The sequence below is a fragment of the Cryptotermes secundus genome, unplaced genomic scaffold (assembly GCF_002891405.2).
Source record: "Cryptotermes secundus unplaced genomic scaffold, Csec_1.0 scaffold1037, whole genome shotgun sequence".
NCBI lineage: Eukaryota > Metazoa > Arthropoda > Insecta > Blattodea > Kalotermitidae > Cryptotermes > Cryptotermes secundus.
This window is the reverse complement of record NW_019735473.1, coordinates 38,046-55,266: the sequence shown is the minus strand read 5'-3', so window position 1 is coordinate 55,266 and position 17,221 is coordinate 38,046. Positions and strand designations below refer to the sequence as shown.

The 17,221-nt window shown below is 37.3% G+C and overlaps 1 protein-coding gene across 1 annotated transcript in view; it reads left to right on the top strand.

Moving 5' to 3' along the window:
• LOC111869440 (guanine nucleotide-binding protein G(o) subunit alpha) overlaps nt 1-16,960 on the top strand; it is a 182,460-nt gene extending 165,500 nt beyond the window's left edge. The window contains exons 7-8 of the mRNA XM_023860979.2: nt 8,222-8,375; nt 10,841-16,960. Of these exons, the coding sequence (XP_023716747.1) occupies nt 8,222-8,375; nt 10,841-11,028 (342 nt within the window). The 3' untranslated portion in view covers nt 11,029-16,960. The remainder of the gene's footprint in view (nt 1-8,221; nt 8,376-10,840) is intronic.
• The last annotated feature ends 261 nt before the right edge of the window (nt 16,961-17,221 follow it).

Below are 17,221 nucleotides of genomic sequence, written 5' to 3'. Positions count from 1 at the left end.
ACTTTACAGATTAATTTGTTGGCATAGCTGATGTCCAGATCAATTTGGTGGTTGTTTTTAGTTGTGAATGATATGTAATGGGTTTTATCAAAATTTAATGAGAGTAAATTGGCTTTAAACCATCTGTTTAAGGCTTCAAATACAATATTTATGTCATTTTTAAAGTTTTCAAATTTAGAGTTCTTAAATATTATACTAGTGTCATCTGCATATAGAATTGGTTTAGATTTATTGTTGATGGTTTTAGATAGATCATTTATGTAGAGAAGAAAAAGTAAGGGACCTAAAATTGATCACTGCTATCAACTTCATATACAATTTTATCCAATATTCTTTCTCAATGTCCATGGTTTATGCTAACCGTCTTACAGTGTATACACTTTTTCACCTTATTCTTCACTTCCACACTACATGTTTCAGCACTAATGTGCCATCCTCAGGTGTCCTTATGCACGCTAAACTACTGTACTGCATGCCATGATGTCTTCATTCTAAAATGACTAAAATCTGTATTCGTCATATATGTCGATGAATTCTAAATGATTTCATGGCTTCATAACTTGTACTCTTCTCCAAGTATAATTAGAATGATCAAGTCACGGAGGAAGCGGTGGGCAGGGCATGTAGCACGAATTAGATAGAAGAGGAATGCGTATAGGATATTCGTGGGAAAGCCAAAAGGAAAGAGCACAGGGAAGACCAAGGCGTAGGTGGGTGGACAATATTAGAATGGATCTTAAAGCGATAGGATGGGATGGTATGGATTGGATTGATCTGGCTCAGGATATGGACCATTGGAGGGCTCTTGTGAACACGGTAATGAACCCTCGGCTTCCAAAAAATGGTTGGAATTCCTTGAGTGGGAGCACAGCTGGCAGCTTCTGAAGAAGGGCTCAGCTCCATGAGTGAGTGAAGAGTGACCTATGCAGGTTTTTTTTAGTGTTTCGCAGTAATCTTCTGGCGTTATTGTGGTCCCCTGTTGCATGGATTTCACCATCAGCACTCCTTTCCTGTCCCAGAAAACTTAAACATTTTCGGTTTGTCTGGTGAAAATGTGTGCATTCACTGCTTTGACTGCTCTTAGTTTTCAACATTCACAAATGAAAGTCAGGTTTCTTCACCTCTTACTTGAGAAATGCAATCGCCATCTTTGTGTTGTCGCTCTAAATAAATTTGCGAAGGTCGAAGCAACTCTCTTCTGTTTATGCGCACCCATAAACAATTTCGGTATCTATATTGCGTAAAACTTGTAAGAGCCTAACCTAACTGTACTAATCTTTTACAGGAGAGTGCGTGACATTTGTGGAAATTCACGCGTAAGTTAGGAAATTGTCTTTCACAAATTTTTTTGGTCAACATCTTGAGCAAGATCACGACTCACTAAAGATGACCGACCACTTCGCTCTTCATCGTGAAAATTTGTTCGCCCATCTTTGAAAATTATACGCCATCGTCTTACAGTTCCTTCACTCAACACACTTTGGCCGTAAACCGCGCATAATTCACTGTGGATTTCAACAGCATTCATGTTCAACGTGAAAACAAAGTGGATCCATCGCAGGACATATCATAAACCACTCTGTAGATGTGAAGGTAAAGCTATTCCTGTAGCAGGCCGTGGGGGCCCATAAAGTTCTGAGACGTCGATGCTCCCACATTTTCTAGACAATCCCACAGATGGCGGTCAGGTTGTCAGCCTTAACCGCCCCCCCCCCCAGGAAGATTCCTGGTACTCATTTCTGTTAGAGGCTGAGTCGACCCCAGAATTAGGCCAATTTAAAGAATCCAGTGACCTCATCATGAATCGAAACCGCGACCTTTCGGCATGTAGGATAGTGCCTCAACCAGCAACTCTACCGCGTGCTCTCACTCTGTAGAGACAAGAACAAACACTAGGTGACCCACTCAAAATTACTGGGTCTTCGGACTTTGCCCATCATCCGGTATTCTAAAAACTAGAAAACACGTTTCAGAAACTAGACCTGTTTCCGTCCTTAGGTTAGTGGAGAGACACCTCTATTGGGTCCCTCAGAAAGAGCTAACCTAAATCACCGACTAGGTGTCTCCCCCCTCACCTGAGGATGGAAACAGATCCAATTTCCGAAACATTATTTTTTCTAGTTTTTAAAATACTGAATGCTGGGCAAAGACCGAAACCTGACAATTCAGAGTGTTAAACACCATGGTCAGAACCCTTTAGAATCTACTAGGTGACCAGTTATGTGATGGTTGGCAAGGCAATGAGTCACTTGAAGCTACCACACATGCACGAGCTCTCCCCTGCTCCTACATTTAGTTGTCTAAAATAATCTGAGGTTACTTTCCAAATAGCCCCCATGTACTCGTATGTGATTTAGAATATCTTGAGTTCTATTTTGTGGATATGACACCATGTAGTCCATTGAAATTAATCAAGCAAAAAAAAAAACAGAAGCAGGTAGCAAGCCACGTGTTTATCTGATTTATAATGTAACAGTGTACAAAATGTAATATTCGTAGCTTCAATGGTCAATTAATTAGTTGTCACTGTCAAACTGAGAATTAAATTGAAAATTGTCTTCATAGTTACCATGGCGATTTACGCTATAAAGGGCGTGTTTTTAAAATGCAGTTCCCACATTCCGCCAATTAAACTCGGCACCCGTGAGATATTTATGCCTTCTCTTTATTCACAGTCAGTGTTACCAATTCTAGCGTTACAGATCATTAGAACATCCGGTTGCACACTCGATTGACAGTAAGCATACCAAAAAAAGACAATATGAGGGCATAGAAGAAGAACTACATTAACTTCATTTAGAACCACTGTAAATACACAANAAACAAAAAAAAAACACAAAACCTCAGACCTGGACGGATTCCTTAGATAAATGACCTAAGCCAAGGAAAATGGATATGAGATTTAGCATTTGGAATTTTTGAAGTTTGTACAGGGCAGGTTCGCTCAGGGCAGTGGCAGAAGAAATCTTAAAATATAAGTTAGATTTAGCTGGAGTACAGGAGGTCAGATGGGATGGAGGTGGCATCGCACCAGCAGGAGACTATACATTTTTCTATGGAAAGGGGAAAGAAAATCATGAATTAGGTACCGGTTTCTTCATATCCAGCAGTTAAGAGGGTAGAATTCGTTAGTGATAGGATATCATATATAATACTAAGAGGTCGCTGGTGTGATATCATTGTTATGAATGTTCACACCCCAACAGAAGATAAGATTGATGACATAAAGGATAGCTTCTGTGAAGAACGAGAACACATATTTGATAAATTCCTCAAATACCCTATGAAAATTTTGTTAGGAGATTTCAATGCCAAAGTAGGGAGGGAAGACATTTTCAAACCAACAATTGGGAATTAGAGTTTGCATGAAATTAGTAATGATAATGGAGTTAGAACAGTAAACTTTGCCACATTAAAAAATCTTACTGTCAAAAGTACAATGTTCCCACATTGTAACATCCATAAATTTACTTGGACATCTCCTGATGGGAAGATACCCAATCAAATAGACCCTATTTTGATAGACAGGAGATGGCACTCAAGTTTACTTGACATCCAGTCATTCAAGGCAGCAGATTGTGATACTGACCACTACCTGGTGATGGCAAAGGTTAGGGAAAGACTGGCAGTGAGCAAACAACAACACACAGAGTTCATATGGAGAGGTTGAATCTCAAGAAATTAAATGAGGTAGAGGGTAAAGGGCAGTATCATGTTGAAATCTCAAATAGGTTTGCAGCTTTGGCAAACTTCGGCACTGAGGTGGATGTTAATAAAACTTGGGAAACTATTAAAGAGAATATAAAAATGTCTGCCAAAGAGAGTCTAGGTTATTATGAATCAAAGAAGCATAAGCCATGGTTCGATGAAGGATGCTCAAAATTATTAGATCAAAGAAAGCAGGCCAAATTGCAATGGTTACAGGATCCAAGCGAGTGAAATGGGGATAATCTGAACAATATAAGATGTGAAACCAGCAGGCATTTTAGGAACAAAAAGAGGGAATATGTGAAAGACAAAATTGATGAGCTTTCAATGAACAGTCAGAACAAGAACATTAGAGACCTGTATAGAGGGATAAATTAAATTTTAAGAGGGGTTGCCAGCCTAGCAGTAACTTAGTGAAGGATGAGAATGGTGATCTGCTTGCAGATTCCCACAACATTTTGAATAGGTGGAGGAACTACTTCTCTCAGTTATTGACTGTACATAGGGTCAGTGCTGTTAAGCAGACAGAAATCCGTACAGCTGATCCGTTAATACCTGATCCTAGCCCTTTTGAGGTTGAAAGTGCTATTGCAAAATTGAAATGGTATACCATCGCCAGGTATTGATCAAATTCTGGCAGAACTTATTCAAGCAGGAGGCGAAATATTACGTTCTAAGATCCATAATCTAATTACTTCTATTTGCCATAAGGAAAAATTGCCTGATCAGTGGAAGGAGTCTATTATTGTACCAGTTCACAAGAAGGGTGATAAAACTGGCTGTAGTAATTATCGGGGGATATCACTGCTATCAACTTCATACAGAATTTATTCCAATATTCTTCTCTCAAGGTTAAGTCCATATATAGATGAAATTATTGGGGATCATCAGTGTGGGTTTCGACATAACAGATCAACTACAGATCAGATCTTTTGCATTCGTCAGATATTAGAGAAAAAATGGTAGTATGATGAGACAGTACATCAGCTATTCATAGACTTCAAAAAAGCACATGATTCAGTTAGGAGGGAAGTATTGTACAATATTCTGATAGACTGTGGGATACCCATGAAACTAGTTAGGTTGATTAAAATGTGTTTAAACGAAACGTATAGTAAAGTCCGTGTAGGTAAACATTTGTCTGATAAATTTCCTATCCAGAATGGTTTAAAACAAGGAGATGCTTTATCGCCACTCCTTTCCAACTTTGCCTTAGAATATGCAATTGGGAAGGTACAGCGAAACCAGGTGGGACTGAAATTAAACAGGACACATCAGCTGTTGGTCTACGCCGATGATGTGAATCTACTGGGTGATAGTGTAGATACCATAAAGAAAACCACACAAACTTTAATTGACGCAAGTAAAGAGGTTGGTCTAGAAGTAAACACTGAGAAGACTAAGTACATGTTACTGTCTTGTCACCAAAATGCAAGGAAAAATCATGACATAAAGATAGCAAACAGATGTTTTGAAAATGTGTCACAATTCAGATATTTGGGAACAACGATAACAGATCGAAACCTGATTCAGGAGGAGATTAAGAGGGTAATGCTTGCTACCATTCAATCAAGAACCTTTTGTGGCCTTGTCTGCTGTCCAAAAGATAAAAATTAGAATATACAAAACTATAATTTTGCTTGTGGTTCTGTATGGGCATGAAACTTACTCTCTGACATTAAGGGAGGAACATAGACTGAGGGTGTTTGAGAACAGGGTGTTGAGGAGAATATTTGGACCAAAGAGAGATGAAGTGACAGGAGGTTGGAGAAAACTGCATAATGAGGAGCTTCATAACTTGTACTCTTCTCCAAGTATATTTAGAATGGTCAAGTCAAGGAGAATGAGGTGGGCAGGGCTTGTAGCACGAATTCGGAGACGAGGAATGCATATAGGATATTGGTGGGAAAGCCAGAAGGAAAGACCACTGGGAAGATCATGGTGTAGGTGGGTGGGCAATATTAAAATGGATCTTAGAGAGTTAGGATGGGATGGTATGGATTGGATTAATCTGGCTCAGGATAGGGACCAGTGGGGGGGTTCTTGTGAACATGGTAATGGACCTTCAGGTTCCATAAAATGCTGGGAAATTCTTGAGTAGCTGCAGAATTTGTGGCTCGTCTGGAAGGGCTCAGCTCAATNCCCCTTTGGAGATATGAGGTTCTTTTACATGCCATAAAGTTACGACACGGGACACACAGCTTAAAGTCCCTCCCGGAAGACTTGTTCCCTGAATTTTTCCGCCCTTAAAAATTCGACGACCTCCGCCGGGTATTTGAACCCGCGTACTACGAGTCATGAGGTGGGAACATTACCTCTAGACTACGGAGGCCGCTAATAAGTAAGTAAGTAAGTAAGTAAGTAATATTGTTGATATATTGGGTTTCTGGACTTTATCCATTGTCCTGGTTTTTAAGATAACAAATAAAAACACGATGTTTCGGAAACTGCATCTGTTTCTGTCCTCAGGTGAAGGAAATTAGGATTCTTCGAGCAGACAAAGGCAACTGCACAGTGGTTTTGGACGAATCCGAATACAAGGATTAGTTAAACGCGTTGCTAGAGTCCGGAGTTTACGAAACCTTGCCCAAAGACCCTACAGCTAAGGTGGAGAGGAAAGTACAGAATCTCCTTTCTAAATATTAAACCACTGTTCCGACCGATCTTAAACACAGGCTGAAAAAATTTTTACCTTCACCTGAGGACGGAAACAGATCCAGTTTCCGAAACATTGTGTTTTTATTTGTTATCTTAAAAACCAGGACGATGGATAAAGTCCAGAAACCCAATATATCAGTGTGTTATACACCATCATCAGAATCCTATAGTAACTACAAGTAATATTGTTGCGTGGTGGACAGTAAATAAAACAAAAAATGAATTCCAATACAAACTCCAACAGGAAGCTAAAATACAACATTATAAATCATTATTTTGATCCTTTGAGGAAATGGTCCTAACAGTGGAAGAGAGTGAGGGCATAATTTTACATTGTTTTATAAATAATATCTTGTTGCATATCAGAATGTTTTTTGTGCATAATATCCCTTTTATGAGCCATTGCACTTGGATCAGAAGTTTCAAGATAATATCAGCATGGTTAATCACCAGCTTGCTCGTCATAGCAGGATTGTTACTGAGAAGTGTGCAGATGCCAAAAGCATGCTGCAATCACTAAGGAGCCTTTAAGGAAACTTTCTCAGCTAGAAAAAATGTCTTTAAAGTTTGCTCATAGAACAGTAAATGAATACTGAATTCATGTTGTGAAAAATAACGCCCTCTAGATTTTGTTGCCACTGGTTTCTGAATTTCATACATGACAACAACACAATCCTGGATAATGTGTTTTATTCAGAGGAAGGCTGGTTTCACATTAAAGGTTATATAAATTCAAAATGTAGTGAGGTGTGAAGTGCAGATAACCCCCACAAACACTAGGAAACTCTGCTACATGCACCTGGTTTACAGTGTCACCCAAAAGAATGGTTTGGTTCATAAACACTTGCAGCAGGAGAAGTTTATTGAGATACTGTGATGCAGTGTGTTAACGTTAGTAAGAAAGTGTGAAAAGGATTGTTGCTTCCATGCCACACCGCACATGCAACCATGGTAAAGCTGGAACATTTATTTTGGTCCCAGCATCATTTACAAAGGACTCCGACCTCCAAAATTATCAGGTCTGACCCTTTTGGATTTATACCTATTGGGTTACGGCTGAAAGTATACATTGAAACCACAACTGGAAATCTCGAAGAAGTTATGCTTCCAAAGGGGGAACAGAATATGATCAAGTAGAATGTTGCAGAGAGAAGACAGGACACCACTTCCAATATTTATTTTAAAAGTCTTTCATATTTTAAGACTTTTTAAAGGAATTAACATGTTCTTTATAACTTTGTAATATCATTTATGAGAATGGGTTGCATTTGAAAAGACTTGCACAGTGTATAAAGGTTAAAGTATTAAAGGTATACCTGTAACAGGCCATGGAGGCCCATCCAAGAATATTCCTGGTACTCATTTCTGTTAGAAGCTGAGTCGACCCCAGGGCCATAGTGCAGCTGGAAGGATCAGGTCAATTGAAAAAAATCCAATGACCTCATCGGGACTTGAACCCGCGACGTTCCGGCTTGTAGCATAGTGCCTCAACCAACTATGCTACCACATGCCCCCCATATAAAGGTTGCCTTATTCATTTTTTTTTTCATACAGTGTTTCAGGGCCATATGCAGTGTTAAGTGTCACTAGGGTCATCACACCTGCACAGATGTGTGCACCGCTTGCGTTATTACTGATTTAGTGTAGTGGCACAGTGTCTGTACAGAATTACATAAAGTAGTCAGTGGTTTAAAAGTTTAAAGAGGGATATGCATAGGCAGAATGGTGATCTCATAAACCAAGCTGTCTGTCCCCCCCACCGCTCCATTCTGCAATAAAGAAAATTGGGCCAAGTATATCATCTCAGTTATTACTGTGAAATTCTTGTCTCCAGTGAACTCTTTTTTTGTTTCAGAATCGAATGCAGGAGAGTCTGAAGCTCTTTGACTCCATCTGCAATAACAAATGGTTTACTGACACATCCATTATTCTGTTCCTCAACAAAAAAGACTTATTTGAGGAAAAGATTAAGAAATCGCCGCTCACAATATGTTTTCCTGAGTATGGTGGTATGTATCTCTCTGAGACAACTTGATGCTTTATCAGCTAAGCTACTGAGACAACAGTTCAGATAGTGCCATGTNAAGCACTTTACAATGTTTTAACATTAAAATAATTTGCTTATGAAATGAATACCACATGAAACAAGAACTTTCAGATAATTTCTTTTTCAAATTCCATTGTCAGGGTCACTATGCTGTATCATATTTAAGCATCCTGTTGCACTCTATACGATATATGACATAAACACCATCCCAAGTGCAAACAATATATTATATGTCCTTGATCTTGCTCCCCTTTACACTACATGTTTCGGCCTCAAACAGCCATCATCAGGTGTATACACTCACGTTGCTGTTACACTGCACTTAGTTTAAAATTGAAACCCACGAGTCTTCCCAATTGTTCTTTTCATCATTACTAACAAGTTTCGATTTATTAGAATCTACTTCGCTGATATCTGTCTGATTTGTGCATTATCTTTGTTACCTATACTCGTCAATTTTGATTATTATGAACTGGCACTTTTAAAATCTTCAGTTCTAATTCTACACAGAATAACAGTGCTGAAAAAAAGAAGTAGCCGCTGCAGCACTACAGACATAGGGCGAGTAACCCTGAGAATTTTAATTTTTAAAAGAATTTTTAAATTAGAACTGAAGATTTTAAAAGTGCCAGTTCATAATAATCAAAATTGACGAGTATAGGTAACAAAGATAATGCACAAATCAGACAGATATCAGCGAAGTAGATTCTAATAAATCGAAACTTGTTAGTAATGATGAAAAGAACAATTGGGAAGACTCGTGGGTTTCAATTTTAAACTAAGTGCAGTGTAACAGCAACGTGAGTGTATACACCTGATGATGGCTGTTTGAGGCCGAAACATGTAGTGTAAAGGGGAGCAAGATCAAGGACATATAATATATTGTTTGCACTTGGGATGGTGTTTATGTCATATATCGTATAGAGTGCAACAGGATGCTTAAATATGATACAGCATAGTGACCCTGACAATGGAATTTGAAAAAGAAATTATCTGAAAGTTCTTGTTTCATGTGGTATTCATTTCATAAGCAAATTATTTTAATGTTAAAACATTGTAAAGTGCTTAGTTTAGTTTTAATGAAGATGTTTCAGGTTTAAGTAAATGTTTTTAAAAACTTTAAAAATTTTAATACCAGGAAGGCTGCTGTGACTGTGAAAAGTTGAACATTGTGTACATTGTGTATTTCAGACATTATATATGTATGTATATAATTTAACACCTATTGTAATAGTAGTTTCTGGAAAAGATATTGATGCCCCCTGAGGATGATCCGTAGGGATCGAAACATGTAAGGGTGATGAGTCTTCAAGTGATAAAACTTAAATAGTCACACTGGACGGTGTTGTTTTTGTCTTTGTAACTGTTAGTGTGATGGACCAGAATGAAAAAAAAAAAAAAGGAAGAATAGTTTCTTTTAAATATTGTGGTATACTAAAGAACCCGCAGCACTTGTATCCACATTACATTAAATGCTGCCCTATATCTTTGAAGATTGGCATGTGGAAGAACACACTAGAACTTCTTTAAGTGTTGAATCACAGTGAATAAACAAAGAAAATACTCTAGTATAGGATATTCCAAAAGACATGCAAAGGATCAATATTTTCATGCTCTGTGCAGTGTTATTGCCTATGGAATAAATATGTAAAAGACTGGTCTAGTAGTAACGTTTAGCTTGTACTGTTTTGAATCTCTGCCAGGTGACCAGCTACACTTGTGTTTTTCATGGCTTTTCTCAGTTTGTCAAAGTAATTGGAGTCTGTTACCTTACAACAGGCCACAACATCCTTCTCCCTGAGCCCTTCAGTCTCAGCATTACTGATCACCTTTCCATCTCATTTCACACTACATAACCTCTGCAATGAAATAGCAGCATTAAATAACCCAAGAGTCAACCAGTCAGTTTGAGACTTGCAGGTTTTCTCGGTGATCCATATTCGCTATTGAATCTTCACATTATGTTGAATTGGTAGAACTCATGTTTTGGAGGAATTTGCTGCCTCCTTCTTCAGGGTTAAAGTATAGCACCATCAAAATGGTAACAATCACTGATGTTTTGTAGGAAGTTGCTGGCTATTTCTTCAGGATCCAAGTACAGCACCTCATCAGAATGGCAAAATTGCCGAAGTGTTGGAGGAACTTGCTGCCTCCTTTGTCAAAAAAACTTTAGCATTATGTCAAGTAGTAAAAGTAATAACACTTTGAAGGAGCTTGTTGCTTCACTCTTTCAAGTTTGAGGTTTGGCAATGTGTAAAAATGTTAAAAATGTCTAACATTTCAGACAAGCTGAGTGGTCGTCAAAGAATGTAGCAAGTTGCTCCAAAATTTCAACTTTTAACATTTCAACTCAGTTCCATACCTAGAAGACTGTGTCTTCAGTCAGCCTGTTACTAAAACTCAGCATGTGTGTTATGTGTGATGCAGGAGCACAGGAGTATGGAGAAGCAGCAGCATATATCCAGGCTCAATTTGAGGCCAAGAACAAATCCACCACAAAGGAGATATACTGCCATATGACATGTGCCACTGACACCAACAACATCCAGTTTGTGTTTGATGCTGTCACTGATGTTATTATTGCCAACAATTTGCGAGGCTGTGGACTGTACTAACACCAAAAATGGACCACCTGGTTCATCAGCTGGTCGACTGGCAGGTGATGGAAACCAGTGCCAGACAAGCATAGGGTGCAGCAGGGGGCACTAAGGGAAGACACTTAACATGTGGTTTCATCCCACTCGTTTCAGGAAGAGCAATTAATTTGGGATGCAAGCACAAAGAAAACATCGCCCTATCATCAGAGCACTCTGCTGGAACATATTTTGGCTTTATAACCAATCATGATCATTTATATCTTGCCACAAAATCTTCTCTCTCTTTTGCACGTACATAAATTTTCATGCACGTATATAATTCTGTGCAGTGGGGATATGTATAGCATTTGTCATATGCCATGAACATAAAGCATAAAGCATTTGAATAACCTACTCTAATATATGTAATATCTTCTCTAAGTGAAGTGTGTGCATATTTGTAGCATGACGTAAGAAATTGTATTCAAATGCTAATATAATGCAACCTAACCCTACTTTCAGCCAAATTGAAGCAAAACAATAGGCTCTTTTCTCCTCTTGAGTTCTGAAAATGACAAAAGTGCATTTATGAAGATGTCACTTCCCGTGAGGCTGTGCTGTTATATCAAAATTTCAGTAACAACATTATACACAACATGCACATTTCATGTACTATCTTTTTTACTTCTATGCATGTTTGGGTGATGATTGTGCATTTAACTTGATATTCCTATACAGTGACATTTCAGTTCACATATCACATATTTGTGCATTTGGAATTTGCACAGATCACAATTTACTACATCCTGTCATCAATCATCACTTGTCCCCTCCCCCTGCTTCCCTCCTTTGCACCTCTCCATGATGGCAAGGTTAGGTTGAACATGCTCATGCACTGTGTACATGGTGCATATACAGTTCCCATCACACCATAAAGTCAACATGAATAGGAGAGGTGGCAAACCATTCTTAAAATATGAATGCAGTATTTGACATTCTGCCAAAATTAAGCCCATTGGATCTTATCTTTCTCAAAACAGTAATTTAACAAATAAATACTTGTTTAAAGTCAGTGTTTTAATGTACATTTACCCATACAGATGAATTTTTTACTGCATGTGGCCTCTTTCAGACACTGCCAGTTCATTCTTCCTTTCCACAACATGCAAAATGATTTTAGATTTTTCATCAGAAAAATAGAAATTAAAATCATATTAATTTAAACTTTGGTTTCATATTTAATGTTACAGAATTGAACCTGGCTTTGTGGAAGCTTCAAACATATATTTATTCAGTTTCTTCACAAAAGCATGTAAAGGTTATACTTCTAAATCTACAGGGACAAATTTTGAGTAACAGTATTTCAGAAAATTTTATTTTGGGCGTCTTGTGAAAGCAGATGGTAAACTCCAAACCACATGCTCTTATGTACATGACATTCCTTTTGATTTAATTTGCTAGCAAACGTCGTTGATAGATACCAAAGCACTTGTTGATGCTGACAAACATAGAGTGAGCAACAGGTACTCACATAACCATCTTCTGACACTGACTATTTATTAAACCATGTGCTATTATGGTAGTTTGCAGACAAGTGTATATTCGGTTGCAATTTTTTCATAAAAGAAGAAAATATTGATAAACATTGCATATTATTTAAAGGTTTATTGTTACCTAAGTCATTTATCACGAATCTAGTCAATAGTGTTGATTCTGTTTCCCCTCTTGATCAGTATCACTAAGATAACATTTTTAATTTATTTGTTACTCTGTATAATTTATACTTGGATGTACACTTTCTTTATATTTTCTCTCTCCCCCCCACACCCTCCACTTCCCTTCCATAGAGAATCATTTTTCAACTGTACACAAAAGAGGGGGAGAGGATATAGCTGGGTGAATTATGTAGTCCAAAATGGACAGATCTAGTTGGAGTCAGTGTATGCAGAGAATGCTTGCATGTAACTATCTACCCTTAATATGAATAAGGTACTGTACCACTTTTCTCAATACCTCGTCTTCTTGAGAACTCAAACCTCTGTGTTAGCTGTGAGATGGGCGATAAAGTCTGTACTTCTGCTTCAGTGGATTATTCAGATAACATACAGTAGCAGAATTTCCTATTTGCTATTCCTCCTATCACCACTCTCCACAGAATTCATTTTCTAAGAAAAACATTAAAGAATACAGTGTTCCATGTTTCTGAAGTGATGGAAACTAGCTGCACAAAAAGTTCTGCATCTCCATTTAATAGAACTGTCAAATATCAACCCAACGTGCACTATGATAATCAGGGATGAAAATTAACTATTATGGATAGTGTAGTGCTAAATAAGAAGTGCCAAAGATACAAATAATAACAGCCAAACCATTCTGTAACATTTCAGGAGAAGTCAGTATTCCAGAGACTTCCATCAGTTGGTTCTGTAATTGAGAATAGCAACTCATTTTAGATGTAACTTTAAAATGAATAATTAATCAGCTGTAAATACTCAGACTACACTATACCACTCCAAATTGGGACAGCATCTAATTCCAGTATCAATTTTGGGCAAATCTAACCATAATTTTAATAAATGAAAGCATATTCCAATGACTGTATTAGTGCTGCCTAAATGTGTAACATGAAGATGACAGTGATTGTATGTACATTGCTGACTTGATATTTGCCTTCTGTTTGAGAGCATCTGTGTTGCTGTACTCCTGTCTCTTGCTTTAAGTATTGTGGATTCTTAAGATCAGCATAGCTGCACAGAATATTGCATACAAAAACACTGCAACCTTTTTATTGTGCTTGGAATCGAGAGGATTAAAGTACTTATACTAATGGTTAAAAATTGGGTGGAATGGTGTTAGGAGATTTTAATTTTAAAAAATGAACTTTTGTTGGATATTAGAAATTATAGAAGAGATTTTCTGTGTGGTTGGGTTATGTTACCATTAGTAAATATTATGTTGTCACGCATTCTGCTATATGATATACAGAATTCACTTATGTTTTGGTAACGGTTTATATAAAGCTATTGGGCATGGTTTTTTACACTTCCAGGCAGACTTAAGAATACTACACTTTCTTTAAGGAATGAATGCATGGAAAACCAAGAAAATTCAAAGTCATTTTGTAATATAAGCAGGTAGCAGAAATCTCTGAAACAGAATTTTCACCAATAAAACTCACAGATATTACAAATTTCTTCAAATTCTAATTCCCCATATTTTGCGAATGATAAGAAATTTTCTGTAAAGAGTGTACATATTTATTTGCATGGACATGGGTATGGATTTTGTTAAGTGATGAGACATACTGTTATCACTGTTCCTGCATTTTCAGGCCCCTCCACTACAAATGGCTGCCATCTGATGTGAGTACAAGGCCTCTTATAACCTGAGCTAAGTTCTTTATGCTACCATGAGGATATTTGGCAACTCTGCTGGGATGTAGCCTTTAATCCATGCATGCTTACTGCATAGGTTTCCTGCCTTTCCTACTCAGCCTTCTGGAGCTTTATCTGCATGAAACACAGTATCCATAATCTATGTACTCAGGGTACACAAACCATAAATTTCTACATCGTGGAATGAAATTTTATATATAGGATGCAGTTTTCTTTGTTCTTCTGTGTATGTTCTTATCTGTGTTCACATGACCATTGAAATAAACCAGACAATCATCTGATAAAATGTCAGCTCAGGATCAGATTCACCATTGTGTTCTGACCGAACAGATAATAGTTTTGGCGAATTTAAATACCTGATGATGACTGGTTGGGGCCGAAACATGTTGTAAAAAGTGAAAATTCTAAGGAATAAATTGGTTGCATTGTTGACGGAATTGTAATATAAGTATTGTACCCGTATGACCGAAGTTATTAATCACGGAAATTTGTGGGTTACATGACTTGCACTCTAAGACTGGTTTCAGTAATTTTGTTGTGGTCCTTGCTGTCTATTAACATTCCAGTTTCTTTTACAGATGCTTAAGAGGCAAATATTTAAGCTGAGCTCTGATATTGTCTATCATTTCTTGTGTTAATGCTCGATAATGACATGTTGATTTCCTGTCTATTAATGTACACCATTTCTTCTTACTTTATTCACAATATTGTAAGTAGTATGTCTCTGGAGAACTCAAGCCCTGGGAAACATTTTCCTACATTTTCTCCAACACTTCGCTGTGAACTACACATCACGTAATATTCATGTAATATATATATACTGAGTGCTGTAGTGTAAACTTGTTTTTATCTAACACAAAGAGAATCTTTTGGGAACTGCAGAAAACTATTGGAGCTGTGGTGTTACAAAACCATAGTTGTGTACACTTTACAGCAATGTGATCCAGTAATTTCTAAAACTGGTATCTTTAATTAGTTCACACTTGTGAGTTCAGTACCCCCTCCCCCCACAATTTTTATTTGAATGGGCATGTGAACATACAAAACAACATACCGGAAACATTAAATCCACATTCTGTACATGAAGTTCCACAGTGTGATATTAAATTTAGTGTTTGGTATGTTCTCAGTTCAAGGAAGATAATGGGTCTTATGCTTAATGAAGATAAATTAATTCAGAGTGATACTTCAGGCAGACCAGTTACCTGAGGGTGAAGGCTCACGCATAGCTCCAGTTTTATATCACCACAGCTAGCTGAATAGGAAAGGTGGTAACCAACACAGTGGGCATGCATAGCACAAAGTCCATGCTGTGGCACAATCATCAGATAAGCCCCCTGTATTTAAAGCATGTTCACTTAAGAAGAAATCATAAATTTGAAGTCTTTTCAATCAAGTTACCTGAAAAACTGTATATATTTTCCATCACTTCCTCCACTATTTTAATTGGACAACCTGTATCTGGATCTGCTTGAATTTGAAATAAATTGAATTGAATTAGAAAGTGGGAACTGAACAATAAATAGAATAACTTTTACCACTGAACTTGCATGAGAATTCATATTGATTCGTACAGAATTTTGATGTGCATGGATTGACTGTCAGCATTATAAATAACAATTTTATGCATTACTGCCTAGTAGTTACTTCACATAAGGGGTATATGATTGAAACGAGTTCCGTAAATGTGTTTCCTATGAATGAAACCTAGTTTTGGGGCTGAAGTAGGTTGACAGATCCCTCTACCCCCCCCCCATGTTTACAGAAGATGTTATAAAATTGTATGAGTTCATTTGGGTAATTAAAGTTAATTCACTTTCCATCCTGTGAAAAATGAATGAACTTCTAAATTGGCAGATGGCCTCTGGTCCCCCCTCTCCTGTCTCTGTATCATGCCACTGACAGGCCTGTGTTCAATAAATATAGCTATCAGACATGGTGTAACTGTACTCTGTTTATAGTGGTGGTACCATTGGTCTACAATAGGACCTCAAGCTTGTGTCATGTTTAAATTGATAGTTCATACTAAAGTCTTGATGGCAGTATATCTGTTTCAAAATATATATATTAATGTGTAAATTCATTGTATGTTGTTGGAAGGGGTGAAAACATTTCAACTGTGTTGACTTTATAAACAGGTTCTGTCTCTGTGCTGTGTAATTCTGATAACTACAACTAACCTGCTCTATTTGCATTGATGCAGGATTATTTATGAGTAACATTCAATACACAGCACATTAATAGTGTGTGAAGAAGGATAATAGCTAGTGTTGCCACCTTGTCATACAGAAATATCAGTTCATGTTCAAGAACAGTATGTTACTTCATACATGGCTACCCAGACAAGTGATGTGATGGTCATGTCTGAATAAAGGACAGTAAACATGCTATGAGATGGTGATTTTCAGACATGAGCTTTGTCTCTGCTCTTGCAGGAAAGTGAAAGTGAACTAATCTTTTTACGATTCAGGACAGGTGATGTGCAGTATGCACTTGTATATTTCACACAATTTAATCGGAACAGAGTTTCTCATTTTGCATTTAAGTATGAAATAAACGTCATTTTCAGTTTTGAAGTTATTTGACTGATTTGTAGTACTCTGGTACCTTGCAATTAATGAATATCCCTCAGAAGCAATACTAATCATATAAGTAATGAGTTTTAAATTTTTCCTACAAAATTATAATTGTTTCTAAAATTATATATTAAGTTTTAAAACCATCGTTATTTTAACACATAGATGTCATATACACAGACAAAATAAGTTTCAGTTGCATCTATCAGCCATATGATCCATTTGACTGCATGAAAAAGAAAATGACTTTGCAGAACAACC